We start from the raw sequence: 23,716 nt of genomic DNA, 5'->3' as shown, positions 1-23,716 counted from the left end.
GGGTCTAATTGCGTCGACTCAATTAGGCAATTACAATTATATGTAGCATTTAAACAACAAAGACGGTACCGATATTAACCTAGTAATTCGATCACTCTCCCTTCAAATCATGGATCCCCTATAGTCTTAGCATAGGGAATTAGCTACTCATGGTCATCAGATTAACAATAACAATAACTAGGCAATTTAAACTAAGCATGATGAATAATCTATTTAATTGAACAGTTATAAAATAAAGAGGGAAAAGGAATTAAGAGGAATAAATACGATAAAGAATTAAATTAAAATGATAATACCGAATCAAAGTAGCAAGGTAGAGAATAGAATTCCCAAGAACAGTGATAAAGTGACAGATGAAATGTACGTAGTAAAAGAGATGGGAGTAACGTAGTGTTCTCCTCAGTCTTATACTGAAAAATAGACTTAAACCTAATTTACGGACTGATTACCAAAGCCCATAGAAGATTAGGCGGAAATAAACATAAAACACGCGAAATCCTCTCGATCGAGTAAGATGATCACTCGATCGAACTCTAAGTCACTCGATCGAGCTAGGGCAACCTCTCGATCGAGCACTGCTCACTGGACCTCCTCGATCGACTCCTTCAGCTGGTCGATCGATCAGCTTTGAGTATGTAAAGCATTCGATCGAGCACAAAAGCACACGATCGAGCTATATAAGCGCATCAGGACTTGAATTCCTTCCTTGACTCAGCTCATACATCCTCCAAGTGTAAGATTCCTAAACTCCGGCTCCTTATTTCCCATGAATGCATACAATTGGAACAATTAAGGCTCGATTTAGCTCCTCCTCGGTCAATTCCTGCAAATTACAATAAATAGACCAAAGTAGAGTATTCGGGGGTATTTGTAGCCAGATGCTACATAAAAGGCACGGAAATGCGTGTAAAAATGAGGTGAAAACCTTATATAAAAGACACGCATCAAAAACCTACTTTAAAATTCACCCGTAACGGTTTGAGTTTTAATTTTTCGAGTTACGGATCAATTCCAACAAGTTTCGATGCAATTTAATTCAAAACACGAGTTAATTGCGCAAAATTTAAATTCATTTTTGAGAAATCCAAACGTGACGACTTGTCGCGAAATTTTCAAAATGTCATTTTAAATTTCAATTTTAACTTCGAGTCATCGTGGTTAATTTTGTTTCCATCAAATGCTTTTACATGTTTACATTTATATGTACGTGCTACCTGTTGCCTGTTTTCTACACTAACGATGCAGGAACTAGTGCGAAGCAAAGGGGAACTGATAGCCGACAATGCTTCTCCGAAACACAACACAAAAAAAGAAGCCAAAATCACAAATAAACAACAATCCAAAAACACATATATACAAATCGCCTCACGCAAAATACATCGACACACGTTTGATACAAACGACTGACCATACAAACAGGATATGGTACAAGTATTTATCATACAAACACTGGCCTAAAACAACGAACTGGGGGCTATTTGCCACCGAACTAAGCACTCCTTATCCTTCCGATCAGAAAAGATAAGGAGTAATAGCAGAAGCAGAGGTGGTACCATGATGGTAATACCACATTCCCGCTCCATGACAAAAAGGAAAATAATGCCTGGCAGATTTTGGATGACACGACAATTGAGGATCGTGACTCAACGCACCATCCCGACATTGACCTCCAATCGTCAGAATTCTGCGACAAAAAGGAGCCATGACATCAGGCGCTACCCCAATGTTGAACCCCAATCATCAGAACTCAGCAACGATCGAAGACGGCAACACAGAACAATGCACCCGTCTTGAACCCCAATCATCAGGCAGACGACCTCTGCAGACAACATCCAATGATCGATACCCGATCATTGGCTGGGCAAAGGCCACCAGGGAGAAACACAACAAAGCCTGTAACAAAAAAAAAACAGTCGTCCCTTCTCCTCCAGGGTCATTCTCGTCCTCCAAAGTCTCGGCAACGGACCCGGTAGGCCCCGAACAATCCCCTGAAACCAGGGACAAAACAGAAACGTCAGCCAAAATTTCGACATTACGACGGCACAAAACGGACAAATAAAAAAAAACTGCAAAACAAAACAAGGGCAACCCCGCACAAACCCAACCAAACAAAACCAACAAAACAATTCACAAAAACCGCACAAAAACGACCCGCCCTTCTTTTCAAGCAAAAGACGAGTCAAAACAACAACAGAAAATTTTCAAAAAAAACAGCGCCTCAAGGCCCACACAAGGTTCGCCAACAACCAAAAAAAATATTCCTGACACAACGGGGGTACTTTCCACAGCCCGAAAAGCAGTTTTGCGCCAATTCGAACACAAACAGGTCAAAATTTCAAAATACGACCGCAACAAAACAACGTGATTTAATCACGTCTCAAAGCGACCTAAACTACCGTGAAAGTCCATTTCAAGACAAACTGACTCAATTCAAGCTCAAATAGACGCTTATTTCGTCAGACACAATACCTTCGCAAAAGGCAAAAATTCCAATTTTGCCCAAAATACCAACGAAGGTTCAATATGGCAAACACGGTCTTCCCCGACTACAATACAACCTAGTGGGGCACACAACTAACATTGTGAAATAAGACGGTTTTACCGTCTCATTCACGTTTTTCGAACATAGGGAGCGAGAACGGGGACCAAAATGCAAATTAAAAGCACCTCTATACTTCTAAACAGGTTTCTAATCTAATGCACTCATCAATTTCACTCGAAAATGGCTTAATCAAAAACGCCCAATTCGATATTTGAGGGTTTAGGGTTTCGCCCTAATTCAATCAACAAAAGACAAACAAAAACAAATGGATTCAAGAGGATTTACATACTTTGAGATGACACATTGGCAGTGGCACGAAGGCAAGCAAGAAAGAAGACCCAAAAATGGCGATTTTTCTGGTTTTGTCGCGTGTTTGATTGAAGAAGACAAAGTGAGAATAGGGAGCAGCCATTTCTCGCGTCTTTTCTACAAAAATAGGGGAGCTCCCTTACTTCGCAGCAAGGCTCGCGCCTCAATGGGGTGTTCCTTGCTTTGTTCAAGCGAAATTTTGGGCTTTGGCTCAACTTCCCACACAAATTTCTAAATTGTCAACGACGGCAATAAAAACCGTCACACAAACAATAATAGTGAAGTTCAAATTCACTATTTTCTAAAAAAATTTCAGCGACGGCAATAAGAACCGTCACACAAACAATAATAGTGAAATTCAAATTCACTATTTTCTCAAATTTTCAACGACGGCAGTAAACACCGTTACACAAACAGTACTAGTGAAATTCAAATTCACTATTTTCTCAAATTTCCAGCGACGGCAATAAAAACCATCACACAAACAATAATAGTGAAATTCAAATTCACTATTTTTCCGAAATTTTAACGACGGCAATAAAAACCTTCACACAAACAATAATAGTGAAATTTTAAAATTCACTATTTTCTCAAAATTTCAACGATGGTAACAAAGATCATCATTTCAAATGCAAAAAGAAAACAATGAAACTCGATTTCGCTATTTTCATAAATTCCAACGAACGGCAATAAAAACCGCTATCTCTATTCGAGATTTAAAATCACCGCCGACCATGTGGGCCAGACTCGCAAACCTATCCCTTTACAGCACTACAAATTTTCAATACCAACACCGATATTCCCCAAAAGGATATCGGAGACCCCTCACGGAGCCCGCTAATTCAAACAAACTTCCCGAAATAAGCACATCCAACACGGCTATTTCCCACGGTCGATCAATCAACCTTCGACTTGGGGGCGAGCCTCACAATGCACATTCGACATGGTGGCGAGCCTCACAACGCGTATTTCACATGGCAGGCGAGCCTTACAATGCGCATTCGATATGGCTGGCGAGCCTCAGAACGCGTATTTCATATGGTTGGCGAGCCTTACAACGCGCATTCAACATGGCAGGCGAGCCTTAAAACGCATCACATTCGATATGGCTGGCGAGCCTTACAACGCGCATTCAACATGGCTGGCGAGCCTTAAAACGCATCACATTCAATATGGCTGGCGAGCCTCACTATGCACCACGGTTGGCAAGCCCCTTTCATATACCACTGCGGCTGGCGAGCCCCTTTCATATACTCACCGCGGCTGGAGAGCCCCTTTCATATACGCACCGCGGCTAGCGAGCCTCTTTCATATACGCACCATGGCTGACAAGCCCCCTCATATCCGCAACATAGCTGGCAAGCCTTTGTCCGCAAACAAGAAACGAATCAAGGAAATATCTCAAAGATGCCTCAGGTATGACTCCTTCTTATGGCTGGCGAGCCTTTGTACGTAGTCTAACGGACTTTAAATGACCCGCACGGACAGTCGACAGACTCTAAATGGTTCCCGACAATAGGTCCTTGGCTCGCACCCTCGATTTGCATTAGCGTCGCCCTTCCCAACGGCAGGTCCTTGGCCCGAATCCTTTCGAGCCGCCTCGACGTCGCTTCGGTCTCCAGGTTGTAATTTTCGATTGACCTGGAGGCTATACTTTGATTTTCGCCCTGTCCAAGCCTCAGTCAAAGTGGAGACTCTATAAATACCCAGTATCTGTTGAGACTCCAACAAACACGCGATGATTATCGGACTACAACATGCTTAGGAATCGCAACGTTTGATCGACAATTTCGTACAACTATACGCCGAAAAACTTAAAACGATTTCGAAAATAAAACATTTCAAAACTTTTTAAAAGTACCCGGAGTGTTTAATGCATGACGACGGGGTCACAATGACACTAATTAGAGTCAAAACCGACACCGGACCAAAAACCGACTCAAAATTCAAATCCCGTCTCCAACAACGAGTCAAACCGAGTCAAACACAAAAAACAAACTTTTCAAATACTTCCATGTTATGGTTTCCCGGAATCCTTAATGGTCAAGTACAAATCAAGTCATCAAAAACCTAGGATAGAACAAATCATGATTACACTTGTGTGATGGCGACAAGACAACCGAAGACGCGCGAAATGGCTCGCGCCTCTTTGAGCAGCTCATGTGGCTACAACGCTCAAAACGCACACAACCACCCATTTTCCTATAAATACCCCTCAAATGCCACCATTTGAGAGTGACGCGAGCGTCCGCCCCCTCACCTCTCTCTTAAAATTCTAGACTCGACTTCTCAAGTCACAAACCGACACGTGTTTATGACCTACCGATCGTAAACACAAGCCTTACACATTGTTTGGTACCGTCATCGTTCATTAAACCAATTGACCGACCATCTTGACCACTACACCATCACTAAACTTAAAACACTCTTTTACTTGCTAAAACGGTTTTCAAACCGAGTTTTCCGGCCAATTAAGTTGATACACTTTCGTCGATTTCTTGTCTCAAGCCTAGCATATAAGTATCAGCGTGTAAAAATCTTCTTCTATCATGTTTTTCATTTGTTTCATGACTATAACATGCTAAAACATGCATAACATGGTCCAAATATGGATTGAAAGAACCAAAACCGGATTTTTGGTTGAGGCAGGGGCTACTTATATAGCAGGCAAGCTCGAGCCTAAAGCCCCTCTCAACCATAAATCCAACTGTGTTTGGTCTCTTCTTCCCTTTTATCTTCATTTCATGTTTGTAATCGGTTTTTACCATTTCAAATATTTCAAACCATATTTTTTATGACAAGTTTTTAACCATGAAACATTGTTCACCCTTGGTTCCTAATACCATGACAGTTTAATCCCTGTTTTGGTGATAATATTTGGTTAATTACATTATAAAAGGTATTTTAAAGCCTTTTATCTCATTTATTTACATTTTAAAGGATATTTTAAAGCCTTTCTCATTTCTTTACATTTTGGAGGATATTTTAAAGCCTTTCTCATTTCTTTACATTTTCAAAACAAATGTATTAGTCACCAACACAAAATCATCCTTGGTTCTACATACCATGTCGGATTTTAACCCGAGTATGCTGATGAACATTGACTAATTACAATCAAAATGAACTTAAAACAATTAGTTCATAATCATTTTCAAAACTATTCATGTCAAGCTTGCAAAACCGAACCCGATATCGAATATTGTCAAAACAATGACGATTATTCAAGTCTCGTTCTTCACATCAACACGAAAGCGGCCTAAACGGTCTTTTCAAATCAAGATGGGTTTAAACACCCACTTTTCAATACACTTTACGAACGTTTTAAATGGTCAGAAGACATCTTCCATCGTCTGGTGACCCGCGCCTAAACAAGCCACTCATTTTTACATTTCCAGGGCAGACCTACTTGCATCGTCAACAGGGTCGCGCCTCTTTTGGCTGCCTGATGCAGGGTCTGTTTTCCCTTCCAACACTTGTCTAAGACGATCCCGACTTCGGTTAACCCGAATACAGGATGGATTAGACGACAAATATGCTATTTTTACATGATATTTGCAAAACGCCTTACTAAGACAAATGGATCACGTTATACACCATAAACCTAACTCGGTAAATGGATATTTAATTTCCGTCTTGCATGCAAATCAACATTAAATCTAACTCAACATCAAATACATGATACTTGGATTAAACAAACCGATATAGAAAGCTCACATGTTAGGTTCAAACTCGTGGATGTGCATTCATGCATTTACCCGTTTTATCAACTTTTGCATTTAACCAACCAAGTCGATCAGTAGAGGCCGCTACCACGGGCGGGATTGGGTGTCCAATAAAGGGCTTCCTAATACGTACCTTCACCTCTTAGTCAGAAACTTTGGATAGTGGATGACCTTATCCAGGGCGTACGAGAGTCATTCTAGAGATAGGATGCTAAAGACGGACGATTCCTTATCTTTAGTACCTATTGATAAGTGCATATTTTATATATTTTCACCCCCTATATTAGCTCCATTCTACATGTAATTTTTCACCTATCATAGTGTTTTGAGCTAATATTTGCTATTCTAGTGCATTTGTTTGTTTCCACATGTTTTGTAGGATACTTAAGCTTTTTGGAGCTAAAATACTACAAGATGAGCTACTAGAGTGCAATGGCTAAATGAAACCAAGTATTGGACTAGCATGGAGTATTGACATGGGTTTTGCATGAAGAAATTGGTGGATCAATATGTATAATTCAATTGTTGTCAACAACCAAAGTCAAGCCCAACTTCAAGTCCAAGTCAAAGTGGGAAGCATTGGATACCAAGAAGCTTAGGATGCTATGAACTTAGAGCACTGCCGGATGATTAAGGAGCATTAAACATAAACATAGAGATTCCTCGAGCAATTAATCGAGGAATTAAGAAGAATTAATCCGGAAACACACGGTGGGGAAGATTGAGGTAGATATTTTTGATGCATTCTTGAATGTTAATGGTGATGAGAAGTGGGGAATCAATATCCCCTACCACTTTGCGGTCCACTTGACCAAACAATGTAATGTCAAAAATAGTTGCATTGTCTTAGGAGGTTTGGTTACTAAGATTGCTCACCGCTTGTGTAGGTTTAACCAAGAGAACACCACTTTGAGACCATTGCTTGAGTCTAAGGAAAAAGGGGTTGGGCTTGATTATGAATATTTTCTTTGTTGTAGTTGGTTTAGGGATGCTCACCCTAACATGGTTTGGAAAATAGGTAGACAAGACTTCATTAGTCTACCCAAAGAAAAGAAAGAAATTAAGGCTTTGGTTCACAGTAAGCCTTATCATGGGAGTGCCCCTTTTACTAGACCTACTTACCATTTGGACCTAAGAGGTGAGACACGTACCACCGTTGAGAAGTGTGAAGGAGGTCCACTCTCTCAATCACGTCACTCCACCTCTAGCATTCGCTCACCCTCTAGCCTATAAATGATGGAAATGATGCGGGAATTGAACTTAAGTGTTAATACAATTCGTGATGACCAAAGACTTGAATTGAATCCTATTTATGATCATTTTGCTAGGCAAGGAGTTATCCAACCCGAGGGGCCACACCCTTCATTTTATACTTATCCTTCAGGTGAATTTCCTCCTTCTACTCTTATTCCCCTTTCTCCTCCTAACAATGATGTAGGTACTTTTACTACATATGCACCTGGTCCGGATTTTTGTGGTTCAGACTATGGTGTTGAGGCATTACAAGAAGGCTATGGTGGGTATGGTGGTTTTGGAGGGTATGGTGGGTATAGTAGCTATGGTGATGGTCTTGGTAGTGGCCAAAACATTGGTGAGTATGTCACTCCTCTCCAAGAGGATGATTCAAGTGAAAGTGGTCAACAAGGTAAATCAAGTGGTAGTGGTAAGAAGAAGAAAGGAAGGAAGGGGTTCAAATTTTGGCCCTTTTATTAGATGATTGATGAAGAAATCCCCCGAATCCATGCTAGCTTGGGGGGAGGCTAGCAAGTCGAGTAAGTTTTTATTTGCTTTGCATTTTAGTTTAGGTCTTGCAACCCATTAAACATGACCTCTAGTCCTTCTTGTTTTGTGCTTTGAGCCATTCTTATGGTTTCGTTGGGTAGATTTAATTGTTAGCACATTGAGGACAATGTCATGTTTAGCTTGGGGGGAGATTGCATTTGCATATAGTGTAGTTTGCATGTAGTGTAGAATTTTTGAAATTTTTTGAGAGAAATGTTTGCTTTGTTCTTGCTTGTAGCCTACTTTCCTCTTTGCTTATCCTAATAGTAGCTTTTTGCTAATGATTTATTCTTTCATGATGGGATATTAGCTACATGGGGATGTCTTGACATAGTAGGTGAGAGATGGAAAATGAACCAAATAGGCTTGATCTTGACTTTTGGCAAGCTACAAAATGGTAAGGTAGAACCTCTTTAGACCAATGCATCCATATCCGGTCTCTCTTAGGTGAGTGTAGGTGTCTCCTTATGATGTGTGTTTCATCAAACGCACAAGTATGGTTCTCATGTCATTTCTTTGTAAGCATGCATTCATTTTTTTAGCATTTTGGAGCCATTCACATGATAAATTTTACCTTCTTGACCCCTTTACAAACATGTTTCCCTAGCCACATTATAACTTGCCTACCTTGTTGAGCTAGTAGCTTTGTTTGTTTTTGCTTGGGTGCTCAATTGGGATTTGTTTCAGAGTTCTGAAAATCATATGAGCTTGGTCCTAATGCTCAAGAAAAAAAAAAGAAAAATGAAAAAAATTGAAGAGTTGAAATGATGAAAAATGAGAATGAAAAGATGAAAAAAATGAATGAGAAAAAAGAAGAGAGAAAAAGCATGAAAAAAAAGAAGTATGCATTGAAATGGAAAAAAAAAAAAGAAGAAAAAGATGTGAGAAACTCTCATGCATTATTCATATATTTTGGAGAGTTTTCTTATGATGTGAATTGCAAACTTGGGTTAGAATTGGGATTGAGCATCCTTGCATTTTATTGTTGCTAACTTGACATTAGCTCCACAATTCATAATTCATTTGTTCCCCCTTCTTACCCATTGCATATTGCCTTCTTCCTACCTCTTTTGGCTTCTTTATCATGCTTGCGTATGATTGTTTTTGCTTACTAGTTTTGACATGTTTATCATATTAGATTGCGGGCACATTATTATAAGTCGAGGATAGTTGAGTGTTCATTCACAAAAAATGTCCTATCATACAGAAAAGAGTTTGAGTTCCCCGTGAGAGTCCATAAGTCAAAAGATCATGCAAAAGCTTAGAGGTTCAGTTCATGTTTTCCATGCTACGCCGTCATGTAAATCTCATCCATGTTTTGCTTTATCCCTTGCCCATGTTGATTCGGGTTATTAAATCATTTTGCATAGCTTGTTGGGATATTGCAATTGTTGGGATATGGTTTCTTGCTTGGGGACAAGCAAGAGTTTAGCTTGGGGGAGTTTGATAAGTACATATTTTATATATTTTCACCCCCTATATTAGCTCTATTCTACATGTAATTTAGCACTTATCATAGTGTTTTGAGCTAATATTTGTTATTCTAGTGCATTTGTTTGTTTCCACATGTTTTGTAGGATACTTAAGCTTTTAGGAGCTAAAATACTACAAGATAAGCTACTAGAGTGCAATGGCTAAATGAAACCAGGTATTGGACTAACATGGAGTATTGGCATTGGTTTTGCATGAAGAAATTGGTGGATCAATATGTATAATTCAATTATTGTCAACAACCAAAGTCAAGCCCAACTTCAAGTTCAAGTCAAAGTGGGAAGCATTGGATACCAAGAAGCTTAGGATGCTATGAACTTAGAGCACTACCGGATAATTAAGGAGCATTAAACATAAACATAGAGATTCCTTGAGCAATTAATCGAGGAATTACGAAGAATTAATCCGGAAACACACGCCCCCGATCGGGGCTGGCAACCCCGATCGGGGTTGGCTCTCTCTCCGTTTCTTACATTTCATCTCCAAGTCCTATATATAGTGATCAAGAATGTAACTTCAATTCAGAGGTTGTGTAATTCTAACCCATTATAATGTTATTCAATTCAGAACCGGTGTAACTCTAACCTATGTACTTTTAATTTATTAATTACGTGAGGGTTTCGAAAGATAGTATGATGGCTACTAGCGATTGGTTTGAACGCACTGGCCGTACCAACCCATCACCCAGGTCAGCTGGGTTCAAACCAACTTTACAGAAATTGCAAGAAAAAGATTTGAGGAAATATCCTGTAAAATTTTCTCCAAAACCCCATCTTCCTGACTAAGCTTCGATGAGAGATGGATTATCGATTTTCTAGATGATACAGAGACTCATTCACCTGCTAGCGTAGGTAAGGCGATCCGTCTTCTTCCAGATGAGTGAAACGTCTTCGCGGGCCTTTTTGGTGTAATCAAAGGCCTCTAGGGTCCCCAAACATTCACGTTTGTGGTCGGACTCGAACTTCAACATGAACTTTTAAAAACTTTAGTGATCAATAATGTTACTTCAAATTCACATGCTGTGTAGCTCCAACTTGTTATCAGGTAACTTTAAGTGGCAAGGTGTGTAACTCTAACCCGTGTTATTTTAATTTATTTACAACCTCAACATAAACTTTAAAATAAATAATGTCACTTCAATTTTGTAACTCTAACATATTATAATGTAACTTTAATTAACTTCAAGCAAATTCAATTGATACTAGGTAAATTCAAAAATATGAGTAAATTAATTAATTAAAATTAAGTAGATATGATATAAAACCAAGAGAATATGGTGTAATTTCAAGTAAATAGGATTTAGGTTCAAATAAAACCGAGCAGTACTGAAAATTTTGAAAAGTCAATGGTATATGAAAATTTTATCACTGACATGGTATACGAAAATTTTACCACTGAGACGGGATCGGAAAATAATAAATTTAGGAATTTGCTATCGCTTTAATCGGAGTCCGAATGAAAAATTACGTAAGTTTGTTGTATTTTTTTGAAGAAGTGTGTAAAGGAAAGAAATAAATTTTGGTTAATTGTGAAGGAAAGTACCAGGACAAATGCACGAGTATGAATCCTCTCCATTTCCTTTCATTTTCTCTAATACAACAATATTAAATCATTATTCATCCTCCAACTCATCAAACAGTCAACCGTTGGATTGTTTCAAAACGAAATCTTGAACGTTAATAAGAAATGGAAGGAAATGGAGAGATGCATAAATGGAGAGAATCCCAGTTGCAAATGCACAATTAGTATTGGTAAGATCAAACACTCTCTCTCTCCTAATCTCATGTTTTTTCTTCTTTTTTTAGGCTTATAAAGACCCCAATTTGTCTCTTCATCTCAATCATTAAATCTACTCATTTAATGGTTGTAGTGAGAACTTAGGGACTAAAAATATATAAGGGATTTCATTTGAACTTTTCTCTGTATATTAAGGTAAAAGATTAATGGTATAAATTTAACAAATTTTCATTTTGGTACAAGTAAAAGTTAAAGACTTAATTAAAAAAACCAAAATATGAAAAAAGGGGAAAGTACAATATCATTTTATTAGATTCCTTACTTTTATTTAATTCGATAGGTAATGTTATAAAAAAAAATTATGTATAATTATTCATACCAGGGGCGGGCCCAGGGGAGCGCATACCGCCCCGCGTGCGCACTTTTGGTTGGCGGATTTTATTTTAATAAAAAAATCCGTGACAGCAAAGATATATACAATATATGTTCTATAACTCTTAGTATAACTTAAGTGGCTCAGCGGATAAGAATCTAGGGTAGAGTTTAGAGGTGGCGTGTTCGATTCTGCTTGGAGTCAATTTTTCGGGCGTACTTAATAATCCTTCTACAAGTCTATTTCCTCTTTGTTACTCATTTCTTTTTTGGGTTATTTCATGGGAATAATTCATCTTATGCGCCTCTTCTCATATTAATCTATCCTCGTGTTTAACTGGGAATAATCTCATCTTTGACGTAATTTAACTTGTAATAGACCCCGGCTATAATTGACCTCTTAATGCCGGTTTCTCAACATATCATTTTTTTTTCTAGTTCCTCCTTTATCTTTCTTTCTTCCCTTTTATTTCTTCATCTTTCATTCTCTCTCCTAATTCTTCATTTCCTCTTAGTTATTCATTTATCTTTATTCTTCATTTTTCTCATCAAATCAAACAACTCCAACAACAACCATACAAGATGCGTGATTGTGACTTGTGAGACTCGGCTTACAAATAAACTCACATTCGATAACAAATACAAGGATTTATAAAAGTTCTGGACTTTCTCTTATGCTTTAATCCCCTTCAAATCCTCCAAAATATCTCCCACTTGCCATATCAATAAATAGGTTAATACCCAGAAATTAAATAATCTTGTATATCTACAACATTTCCAGCAAATTCCAAAAAAAAAACATTTATTAAAAGGTATATAAATGAAAAGGACCCACTAAGAAACAAAGGGTATCTTAACCAGTAGAAGGTTAATTTCTTGTTTATCAATCTTTGAAGTTAAAGCCTTTTCAATCTTACCCACGAAAAATTGATCTATCAACCTCGTAAACCTGCAGAGAAAAATACAAAGATGCACCTCGATAGCTCAACAAACGCAATAATAAACCTTATTTAACTGTGATTATGGAGAGGTTCATCTTCTTGGAATTTTCATGGGATTTTGGAGTGGTGTTTGGCGATTATGGTGAATGATCGATAGTTGGTTTGGTATTGGAAGAGGTATTAGGTGGTGGCTGGATGGGTTGATCGTTGTAAACGGAGATTGATTATGAATTTGCTTGAGTTAAAATGAAAAAAATTGGCCCTATTGTATTTTACCGGGTATAAGAATGTTTGTTATAGGGATGAAAATGATCTAGCTAAGTCTTAATGGAAGAGAGATGGACATAGATTTGAGGATGGTTGTGTTCAATGTACTTGAGATAGATGCATATTTTTATGCAGATTTGATGATGAATGTTTGTTGCAGGGATGAATATGAAGTTTTTAGAGTGAGAGATGAAGATAGTGAAGATTTGTCACCGAAAATAAACAAGGGTTTTTAGAGGTTTCTAGTGTGATTAAGAGAATTTTATAGAGGAAGATGAAATATTTAGATTTGTTAAGAAATCAATTTGGGAAAAATAATTTAGAGGTGAGGAAATCAATTTAGGGTTTTTAATTGATTAAGAGGATGAAGATGTTGAGTGATATTTTTGTTTCTCATTAAAATGAAAGAGTTTAAGAGGAAAGGTAATCGGTTTTACAGGTATCATTTCCAAGAGATTAGTGCAAGTTAAAGTCATTTTAGACTCGGTCCGTAAGCGGCTTTTACCAAAACGTTACGGTTCCATAGAATATAAACCGGGTTACCTTAATTGGACTTTGGACATAAATCCAAGAGTCTCCCACTTGTACTGTGTCTAATTAAACATGTATCTTTGCTTCTATTGTTCCAATCAAGACTATGGCAGGAAAAGTGTCAACCTTATATGTCCCAATCATTTTTCTCGAATCTATGAGTTGAATAGTTAAGGCAGACAACTGACAATCACCTCGTCTGAGCGCGGCCACGCATTTTACAATTCACATTCTTCGAGAGGCCAGAAACAATAAACTTCCTTCAGTGAGGAAGAAAAAAATCCCATGTTGTTTAACCACATCCTATCACATGATTCATAACAAGTCCAAGCATTATCGTTATAGTCACCAGTCGCGGCTGACGTTTGACAATGTAAAAAAAAAAAAAAAAAAAAAAAAAAAAGCTACTTAGCATGTACAGAATAGTGAAAAACTCAGGTCCAAAAACTGTATATTCATTACTAACTAACGATAAGAAATTTTACTGACATTAAGCGAATCCTTAGTAAAGTTCTTAACGGGCATGTCTAATACATGTTCTCAAACATGTACCCATATGCCTGGTTTGATATCCCAATATCATGACTTAAGGAACTTAGTCATCAACCAGCTCATATACTAATCATTTTTAGTGTTCCAGTTTAATGTCATGATTAGAGACTATAACAGAAAATATCATCCAAATAGAGTTTCAAAACTAAGTCACGTACTTAGTGATATATTTTATCAATGTGGACTATTGTGGAACAATCATTCAATTAAACAATAAAATGAATAAAATCAAATAATAATTTTATTAAATAAATGAAATAAATGTTACATACATCCAATTAAACATGTCAAATAAACTGCCACTAAAACAAAGATCTCATAATAGGATTAAGACCACTCGATAATGCATCTTAGACCAATGGCAGTTCTATGACTCTCATGTTTAGACTGCGGGAGAGGCTTTGTTAATGGATCTACAACATTTGCATCAGTTGGTACTCTGCATATCTTAACATCACCTCTATCAATGATCTCTCTGATAAGGTGATATATTCTCTCTATGTGTTTGGATTTTTAATGTGACCTCGGTTCCTTAACTTGTGAAATAACACCATTATTATCACAATAAACGTCTATGGGGCTAGAAATGCTAGGGATCACTCGAAGTTCACAAACAAATTTTTCAAATCCAAACAGCTTCATTTGCCGCTTCTAAAGCAGCAATATACTCAGCCTCCATTTTAGATTCAGCCACAGTATCATGTTTGGAACTTTTCTAACAAAAAGCTCTACCATTTAACAAGAATACATATTCGATTGAGATCGAGAATCATCTCTATCGGTCAAAACTTTCATCGGTGTAACCACTTACAACGAGCTCTTCATCCACACCAAATACCAAGAACATATCCTTAGTTCTCTTCAGATACATTAGGATATTCTTGGCAACTGTCCAGTGACCATCACCGGGATTAGATTGGTATCTACTCGTATATCTGTATATATAGGGGAGTAACTACTCAGCTTCCTAATTAAACCCTTACCTTAATAGCAGCTGTGCCTAATCTAATTAGAGCCATATTTCTAAATAAATAAGAAACATCATATTCAACTTCGGTGTGACCCAATGTGCCCGTTTAATTCTACACGATTCTTTAAACTCATTTATGACTCGGTCCGTAAGCGTCTTCTAGCAAAACGTTACGGTTACATAGAATATAAACCGGGTTACCCTAATTGGACTATGGACATAAATCCAACACTTGTGACGATGCAAAAACTAATGAAGATCGTGTTAAAGCTCAAAGTGTCGTGGATCACCTTGAGTCATTTGAGTTCAACTTCATGTTACATTTGATGAAAGTCATCTTTGGGTATACTAATTGTTTATGTGAGGTACTAAAAAGAAAAGACCAAGATATTGCTAATGCAATGACTCTTGTTGAATTGACTAAGAAGCATTTGCAAAACACTTCGGATCATGAATGTGATAATTTCTTTCAATGTGTGTGTGTTTTTTGTGCAAAACGTAATACTGATATTCTAAGTATGAGTGATTCTTATGCCCATCATGAAAGATCGAGACGCTTCGTTGGTACCAACACCAACCTTCAACGATTTCGCATCGATGTGTTTCTAAGTGTTATTTAGCAACTTCTTAAACTTAATGATCTCTTTAACGAGGTAAATACGGAGTTAATTTTGTGTATGGCTTGTTTGAGCCCGGTTAATTCATTTGCTTCTTTTCACGAAAAAATTGATGCGGCTTGCTGAGTTTTATCCCGATGATTTCTCTTCTTTTGATAAAGATACTCTTGTGTTTGAACTTGATATCTATGAGAGTGACATGAAACAAGATTCAAGATTTCAAAAATTGAAGAATCTTAGCGAGCTTTCTATGTTGCTTGCTGAAACAAATAAACATGTTTGTTATCCACTTTTTTATAAGCTTTTAAAGTTTGTGTTGATACTCCTATTAGCGATGGCAAGTGTTGAAAGAACATTTTCTTCTATGACATTTGTGAAGAATAGGTTGAGTAATAACATGGGTAATCCACTCTTAAATTATTTTTTAGTTACATATATAGAAAAATAATTTGTGCAGGTTACTGGTGATGATGATGTATTGAAGCATTTTCAGAACATGAAATCTCTAGGATGGCTTTGAATATTTAGTATTTGTGATTTTTTGTGACATGTTTATTTTGTAAGATGATATTTATTTTTACGTATTTTGTTGTATTGTTTTTTTTTTTTAATTGTGTACTCCGATTCTAAATGTTCTGGGTCCGCCACTGATTCATACTCTCCTTGCTAACCATCATCTTAGTGCTCATAATTTGTTGATTTTTTTACACACTCATAACCAAATCCTAGAATTGTCTCTAACATTTTCCTCTACCAGACTTCTTTCATAATTTATAACTACTCGTACTATTCGTTATAATTGATACAGAAGATTTGGAGTTAAGTTCTTAATTAAGATATTTCTATTAAGTTGAGATACTTGTTTTTTTCCTCTTTTTCCTTTATTTTCCAATATGGTATTAACTTGGCATTCTAAATAGATACGACTTTCACACATATAATTATAAGTAGGGCCGGCTCAAAGGGTGTTCAAGTCGTGCGGTGGAACAGGGCCCCTAGTTTTAAAGGGCCCAATTATTGGCGCAGCTACTGCCTACTGTATACTAATTATTATTGTTATATATACTATTTGTCGTAAATGTAAATCATCTGAAATCTTGTAGCACAACTAGTAATTAGGCGGCACTACTGTCCTAGCATACCGTGTTCGATCCTTACAAGCCGTCATTTTGAACTTTAATTTTGTTTTGAAAATTAAATTAAATAAGCCTCAACGAAGGCTCGAACCTCGAACCTGGGTCGTTATTAGAACACCATTGATATACTACCAAGATACTACCAAATTGATATTACTTTAGATTCAAACGAGTTATTTATACCCTGTTAAAGTGTCTTTTTGTTTTAAACCCAATTAAATTAAATTTTTTTTTTTTTTTTTGTAAAATTAGATTTCAATCCTTATTTAAAAATTATTTTATGTTTTTATAAAATATAAAGTATATTACTAATAATTAAGGGGCCTATTTTGTAAATCTCGCACAGGGTCCCCGAAATGTCAGAGACGACCCTGATTATAAGCTTGTTTCCTTGAACAGTTGCATGTCTAACATGCTTTCTAAGAAGGACATGTTTTTTTGTTACTTGCTTGTTCTTGTGAGAATAATTTGTTAATAGCATGTAGCATACTAGCATATATGCATTATGCCTCCCATAGATTTACTTTACGTTCAAGAAATAATGCATCTAACAATAATTACCTTTGATTAATATATTGGACACCATAATCCACAGATTTTGTGAACCATACTATTTGTAATGTATGCCATTACCCTTTTTTCCACATTATAGGTTGAAAAAGTTCTAACAATGAGGAAAAAGTGATAACAAAAGTTTGAGAAAATTTGGGAATAAAAGTAAGAATTTGTGATGGTTCCCCATTATAAAAGCTCATTTTTAGAAATGAACCTCATACATTTGTTAATTATATTTCTTGCAATTAGATAAATTTATATACAAAAAGATAATTTCGAAGATGGAAAATTTGTGTGGTAACAGAATAAGGCTAGACGTATTGAAATGGCTTAATATTTGTGTTATGATTTTTGGATTTTTGCATGTCAAAGTTGTAGGCAACCAACAATTTACAGCCATGTATGTGTTTGGAGATTCACTAGTTGATAATGGAAATAATAATTACATCGATGCTCGTGCAAAGGCAAACTTTTATCCTTATGGGATTGATTTTTATTTAGGGCCTACAGGAAGATTTAGTAATGGCAAAATCATTATCGACTATTTATGTAAGTCTAACACTTCTAATTTTGTTTACTCCTTATCAACTTATGGTTGAAAACATGCATGTTTTCCGTCAATTTATCCATAAACTTTAGATCTATAGTTTTAAGATAACAAATTTACTTTGATATTCATTAAGTGTGTTTAGATCAATCACTTCCCGTGTTTATATAAAGTTCTATGAAAAATAGGTTACATATCCAAGTATCGCCTTGTAGCTTAGCCACTTCATATTAGACTAGCTTTATACCTTCTAGATCTACGTTAATTTTTTTTTTTTTAAAAAAATTGCTCACTGCAAATAAGATGAAAGATCAATGGACTCTAGTGCTCTATTATATATATTAATTATTAATCACGGAGTGTATAAGATGACAATGATTAATACAATCAAATGAGTTTAACTATTTATGGGAGTTTTGGATTGAGATATTTCTTCAATAATTTTTTATAAAGGTGATTAAATGTGGGCTTGGGTTGAACACAAGCTCGGCCAAATCCAACATGAATTTTTCACCTAAGAATTTAAAGAAGAAACCTTGTAAATTCTTGAAAATACATTATTGATATTGACCTTTTTTATGGGACGATCAAACTAAATTAATAGGAAAAACAACCTTGAATAACAATTTTATTCTAATATAGCCGAAAAATAAACTACCATTTTTGCGTGCAGCTGAACTAATAGGGATTCCTTATATCCCACCTTACGCCAATCCTTTTGCTACGGATAGAGACATCATATATGGTGTAAACTATGCATCGGCTGCTGGAGGAATCCTCGAAGAAAGTGGGCAAGCACTGGTAAAATATTCTTTAAATTTCTCATATCATTTTGGTTTCTTTCAAAAGAACGGTGAAACACAAATTAAAAGATTAGAGAGTCCTAATACAAATTTTTTTATTTTAAAAAGAAAAAGGAAAGAATCTGTTCGATTCAATTTCTATATGCGAGTCATTATTTACATTGTTTTTATTTAAGTGCTCCGGTTATTTCTTAACATTTCCGTTTTAAGTATAAGCAAATTGAAAATCTATTATAAGTGGTGGATGTAGGATTTTTCACTTAAGAGATATTTCTCTGATCGATTTTCTTTATCCCAGTTTACAATTTTTTTTATTTAAGTATCTCGGTTGTTTATGTACATTTTCTTTTTAAATATACGTAGTTTATAATCTTTTATAGTAGTGGATGATACAAGATTTTTCACTTAAGGAGCCATTTTCTTAATTTCAATGAGGCAAATAATACTTTTTTTTTTAATAATCAATCTGACCAAATTTTTTCCTTAGTTTTTTTTTACATTCTTATACTCCCCCCGAATTAAAGTGTTTGCTCTATTTCCCTATTATATGAGTCTTGTATTTTAATGAAATGGGCAAACACTTTAATTTGGAGGGAGTACTACTTTTGATCGAAAATATAATTTAGTAAAAATCTTTTGCCTACAGATTTATGTATATTTGCTTATTTGCGAAATATTTTTAACCTCAGAATTTTGACATATTGATTTTGATTAGTTAAATAAGATCATACGTGTGATATATGGCAGGGGGCTAGGTTTAGCTTTAGACAACAGGTTGAGAATTTTAACATCACGAAAGATCAATTGTTGAACCAAATGAATGATGATAAGTTAGTAGATTATTTATCAAAGGCGCTGGCTGTTATTATACTTGGAAGCAATGACTATATCAATAATTACCTCAATCCTTCTTACCGCACAAGCTCCAAATTCAAGCCTGATAAGTATGCTGATATTGTCATCAACCAATATTCTAAGCAAGTTTTGGTAATTATGCTTACGATTTACCCTTTAACTTTTTCCTTTACACTTACAATTTACCTTATTTTGTAAACAAATGCTAACAAGACTCAAGTTTAATCAATTATACGATTATAAGAGGGTGGTCGAGTTCGTCTAGAATAATGAAGATCATCTTTCTCATGCTCTGTACTTTTCCCTTTTAATATTTCAAAATGAAGTAGAGAAATGAAGCAAAAATTATATTTGTTGACGTGTCAACTGAAAGATGCATAATACTCCGTATGATATATAAAATTACAAGTATACTTTTAAGAAGACTAACTATCTAGAAAGTGTGTCAAAAGTGATCAATCCGCAGTAAAGACCTTATGCCTAAAAAAATAATCTTTCATGTATTTAGGGACCTTTTATTTTACAGAGTACTAACATTTAACACATTTTTAGTTATTTTCCCTTTCCCGACAAAGTTTTATCACAGGCCATCCAAAACTTACCTCACTCTAGTGAATCCAACCGTGACTGCAATACAAAAATAACATGACTCATTAAATTGTTTGTGATATGAAGCAATAGTAAACACATACAATTGAATTGTTTATCATTATTCATAATGCCATAGACAATTTGATTGTCATTGAGATAATACACGAGCCCAAAATATTTGATTACTATTGAGACAAACTACAATCAAATACGGAGTATATTGTATGAACTCTAGCCTTTCAATTTGCCAAATTAGCTAAATTGACATATATTACTGAAGTTTTTACTTTTAATCATACAGGCACTATACGATCTAGGATTGAGAAGGTTTTTCTTAGCGGGAGTAGGGCCTCTTGGTTGCACCCCTTCTCAAAAAACTGTAGCTCGACTTCCTGCTGGTAAATGCCTTGATTTCAGCAATGATGCGCCCCAAATGTTCAACGCAAGGTTAAAAAACCTTGTTGATCAACTTAATACGACCCACCCGAATGCCACTTTTGTCTTTGGCGACACTTTCGCGGCGATCATGGATATACTTGATCATCCGGTTACATATGGTACGGCTAAGAAAATAATAAAAACGAGTATTAATTGATTTGAAATACGCCATCATTAATTTTCATTATTTAGTTTCCTAAAACAAGTAAAATAAATTGAGAGTTGGCCAATAATCTTAGGTTCATTGGTAACACACACTCTATAGTCGATTAAGTTTAGCCTCAGTTTAATTAACCTAGATCTCTCCGAAATATATAGTTCAAGAAACTGGCATTAGACAGGTCATTTGGGCCAGGTTCTAGTCAAGTCTTTCGGATCTGGTTGTGTTTTGGTCGGGTTATGCATGGTTATTTTAAGTCATGTCTATCGTTCTAGGTTAGTTCAACATAACTTCAGAAGATTTTGTTTCAAATTTCAAAGGATCGTTTCTCCTCACATATTTTGAGAAGTAAAAAAAAAGGAGGGAGTATTTATGTTAAGATGGCAAGTCAAGATCGAGGTTAATGCAATCGTAATCAGTATATTTATGTTCAAATGATAAAAATTAGCTTTACCTAATATTTTTGCAATATTTATTTGTGTATGACAGGATTGTCAGTGATCGAAAGAGCATGTTGTGGAGTTGGGGTGAACAATGCGGAAAAAATGTGTCTACCTTTGTTAATACCATGTTTAAACAGAGACCAATATGCATTCTGGGATGCATTTCATCCATCACAAGTTGTTCATCGGATTCTAGCTTTGAAGGCTTACAATGGCCAACAAAATGAGTCTTACCCCATTAATCTCAAACAGATGGCTCAACTCAAGATCTAAATTCTCCCTTTATTGAATAATTTATACTCCAGATAAATGTAATAATTTGCTTTAGTGTGGCAGATTATGCATGAGTTTCGTATAGAATATGAAATTATAAAATATCAGAGCAAATGAAATTGATGGACTTTATAGAGTAAAAAGGTCTTATGTGTCATGTCATTATTTACCAACCCTAAGTATAAGAACATTTGATCTTAATAAAATAACTTTTTATTTTGTTCTTAATTAGACCAATTACTAATTTATTTCTCCCAATTAATTTATTTTACCTTTTAAGAATAATCACGAAACTTAGTTTATTAATTTGACAAACCCAAAAACACCCCACACTGGAATAACTTTATTTTTAATGTTCTTATTGACAAACACAATACTAAGTACTACCATTTTACTTGCTTTTAGTGTTGCATTGACAAGTCCTCCCTCACTTAATAAAAAACATAAATCATCAGTACTTATAGCTAGAGTGTAACACATGAATGACTACTTCGAAAACATAAGAGCATGTTTTTTCTTAAAATGATGAGTAGGCTACACTTCGTTTTCATACTATTGTAGACACCTCGTTTCTGCACCTCCCGCAAACCACCCGGTGATGATTGGGCCGCATGTTTGATTCGCGGAACGATTTGTGACAGTTCGTAAGATTATCGTCAATTGATTGCTCAAACATTAATGTCTACCTCTTAGTTGTCATCTACGCGCCGATACGGTCGTTTTGGCAGTAATTAGAGTACATTTGGAGTCCGGGTCAAAAACCGTCTTCATTTCCTGAAACCGTCAAATCCCGAGTCAAAGCAATGTGCTTGTCTACCTAAGGTTAGGATGTCATAAATGTTGAGATTATATCTCATTTTGAGTCTCATGTCACTTCATTAGGCTAAACTAAAAGTTTACATTACAAAATGTGCATTTCATTTAGCTAAAATGACAACCCGAACTTTAGGCCCGTTTTACGAGGTCATAACGTCTTTTTTGGGTCAGGCCTATTTCACAGAAAGTTCTAGATCTTTCTCTTAGCTTTCCAACGCCACCAAAATCACCTTAATCCGAGTCTTGTAGAGAAAGTTATGCCTAAAATACGACAGGCTGTCAAAACGCGTTTTCTACGCGCAGAGGAACCTACCCGGGAAAGGACGCGACAAGTCTTTGCGCCTCTTCCAAGGGACGCAGTGTCTTTGCGCGCCTTTTCCCAGGGCTTTTCTTTTTGTCCAAGTTTCCGCGTTTAACCTAAGTCGGTTGTTTCCGGATCTTTCCTTCCGTATCCAACTCTTACCATATTTCCCTCCGCGTGATTAGTATAAATAGGAGCCTTCGTTCCTCATATTTCTCACGCGAGTGTCCGCCCTTCTCTTCTCCCTTTGCATTCTAGACTTTGTTCTTACTAATTGGCGCCTACGTGCTTGAACATTCGACCACGTAAGCTCGGATCCTTCCGGTACCACCTCTCCGTTGCATGACCGACCAATTTGACCAACTACACTCAATCAACTTAAATTACTTAATCGTTTTCCTCTTACGAGGGCACTCTCTTTGCATTCGCGTCGAGCATCACTAATCGATATCTTAGTCCTTCTCGTTAAAGTCAACATGTAAGTCTGAGGGTGTATAATCCTTATTTATTTATTGTATTTATTTATTATATCACAATTGTAAGGTCTATGTCGAGAATACCCATTAAAATCGATTTCTAAAACCCTTTGTTAAAACCTCGTTTTTGCGGATTTCCGAGAGATAACCGTCGAGAAAGGACGCAAAGCAATCGCTGCGCCTCTCTTGAAGGAGCGCGAGCTTCTCGCTGCGCTCTTCGTGAGGCTGCCGCAGTTCCTGCTTCCTTTCTTCTTCCTCGTCCTCTGTAATTCGTTCTTGTTTTGTTTATATTCGTTTGTTCCGTATTTCTTCGTCTTAACGTCCTAATAATTCACATGTATTATAATTCATCATTCATTAACATGTTTCATTCATCATTAAAATCCGACTTAAATCCCTTATAATCAATATTTGCGGGTTTTCGTTATTAATTTCAAACCCGGATTTTAGAGATTCAATTCGTTCATATTGGGTCTCTGGAATTCGATC

The 23,716-nt window shown here is 36.2% G+C and overlaps 1 protein-coding gene across 1 annotated transcript; it reads left to right on the top strand.

Moving 5' to 3' along the window:
- Positions 1 to 17,805: 17,805 nt before the first annotated feature.
- Positions 17,806 to 21,634, top strand: LOC141655565 (GDSL esterase/lipase At1g71250-like). Its single transcript, XM_074462639.1, has 5 exons — positions 17,806 to 18,073; positions 18,745 to 18,872; positions 19,622 to 19,861; positions 20,622 to 20,877; positions 21,408 to 21,634. Exons 1-5 carry the CDS (start codon positions 17,806 to 17,808, stop codon positions 21,632 to 21,634), a joined length of 1,119 nt encoding a protein of 372 aa, XP_074318740.1.
- Positions 21,635 to 23,716: the final 2,082 nt, after the last annotated feature.

Source organism: Silene latifolia, chromosome 5 (genome assembly GCF_048544455.1).
Source record: "Silene latifolia isolate original U9 population chromosome 5, ASM4854445v1, whole genome shotgun sequence".
Lineage (NCBI taxonomy): Eukaryota > Viridiplantae > Streptophyta > Magnoliopsida > Caryophyllales > Caryophyllaceae > Silene > Silene latifolia.
This window is presented reverse-complemented; position numbering and strand designations above follow the sequence as displayed.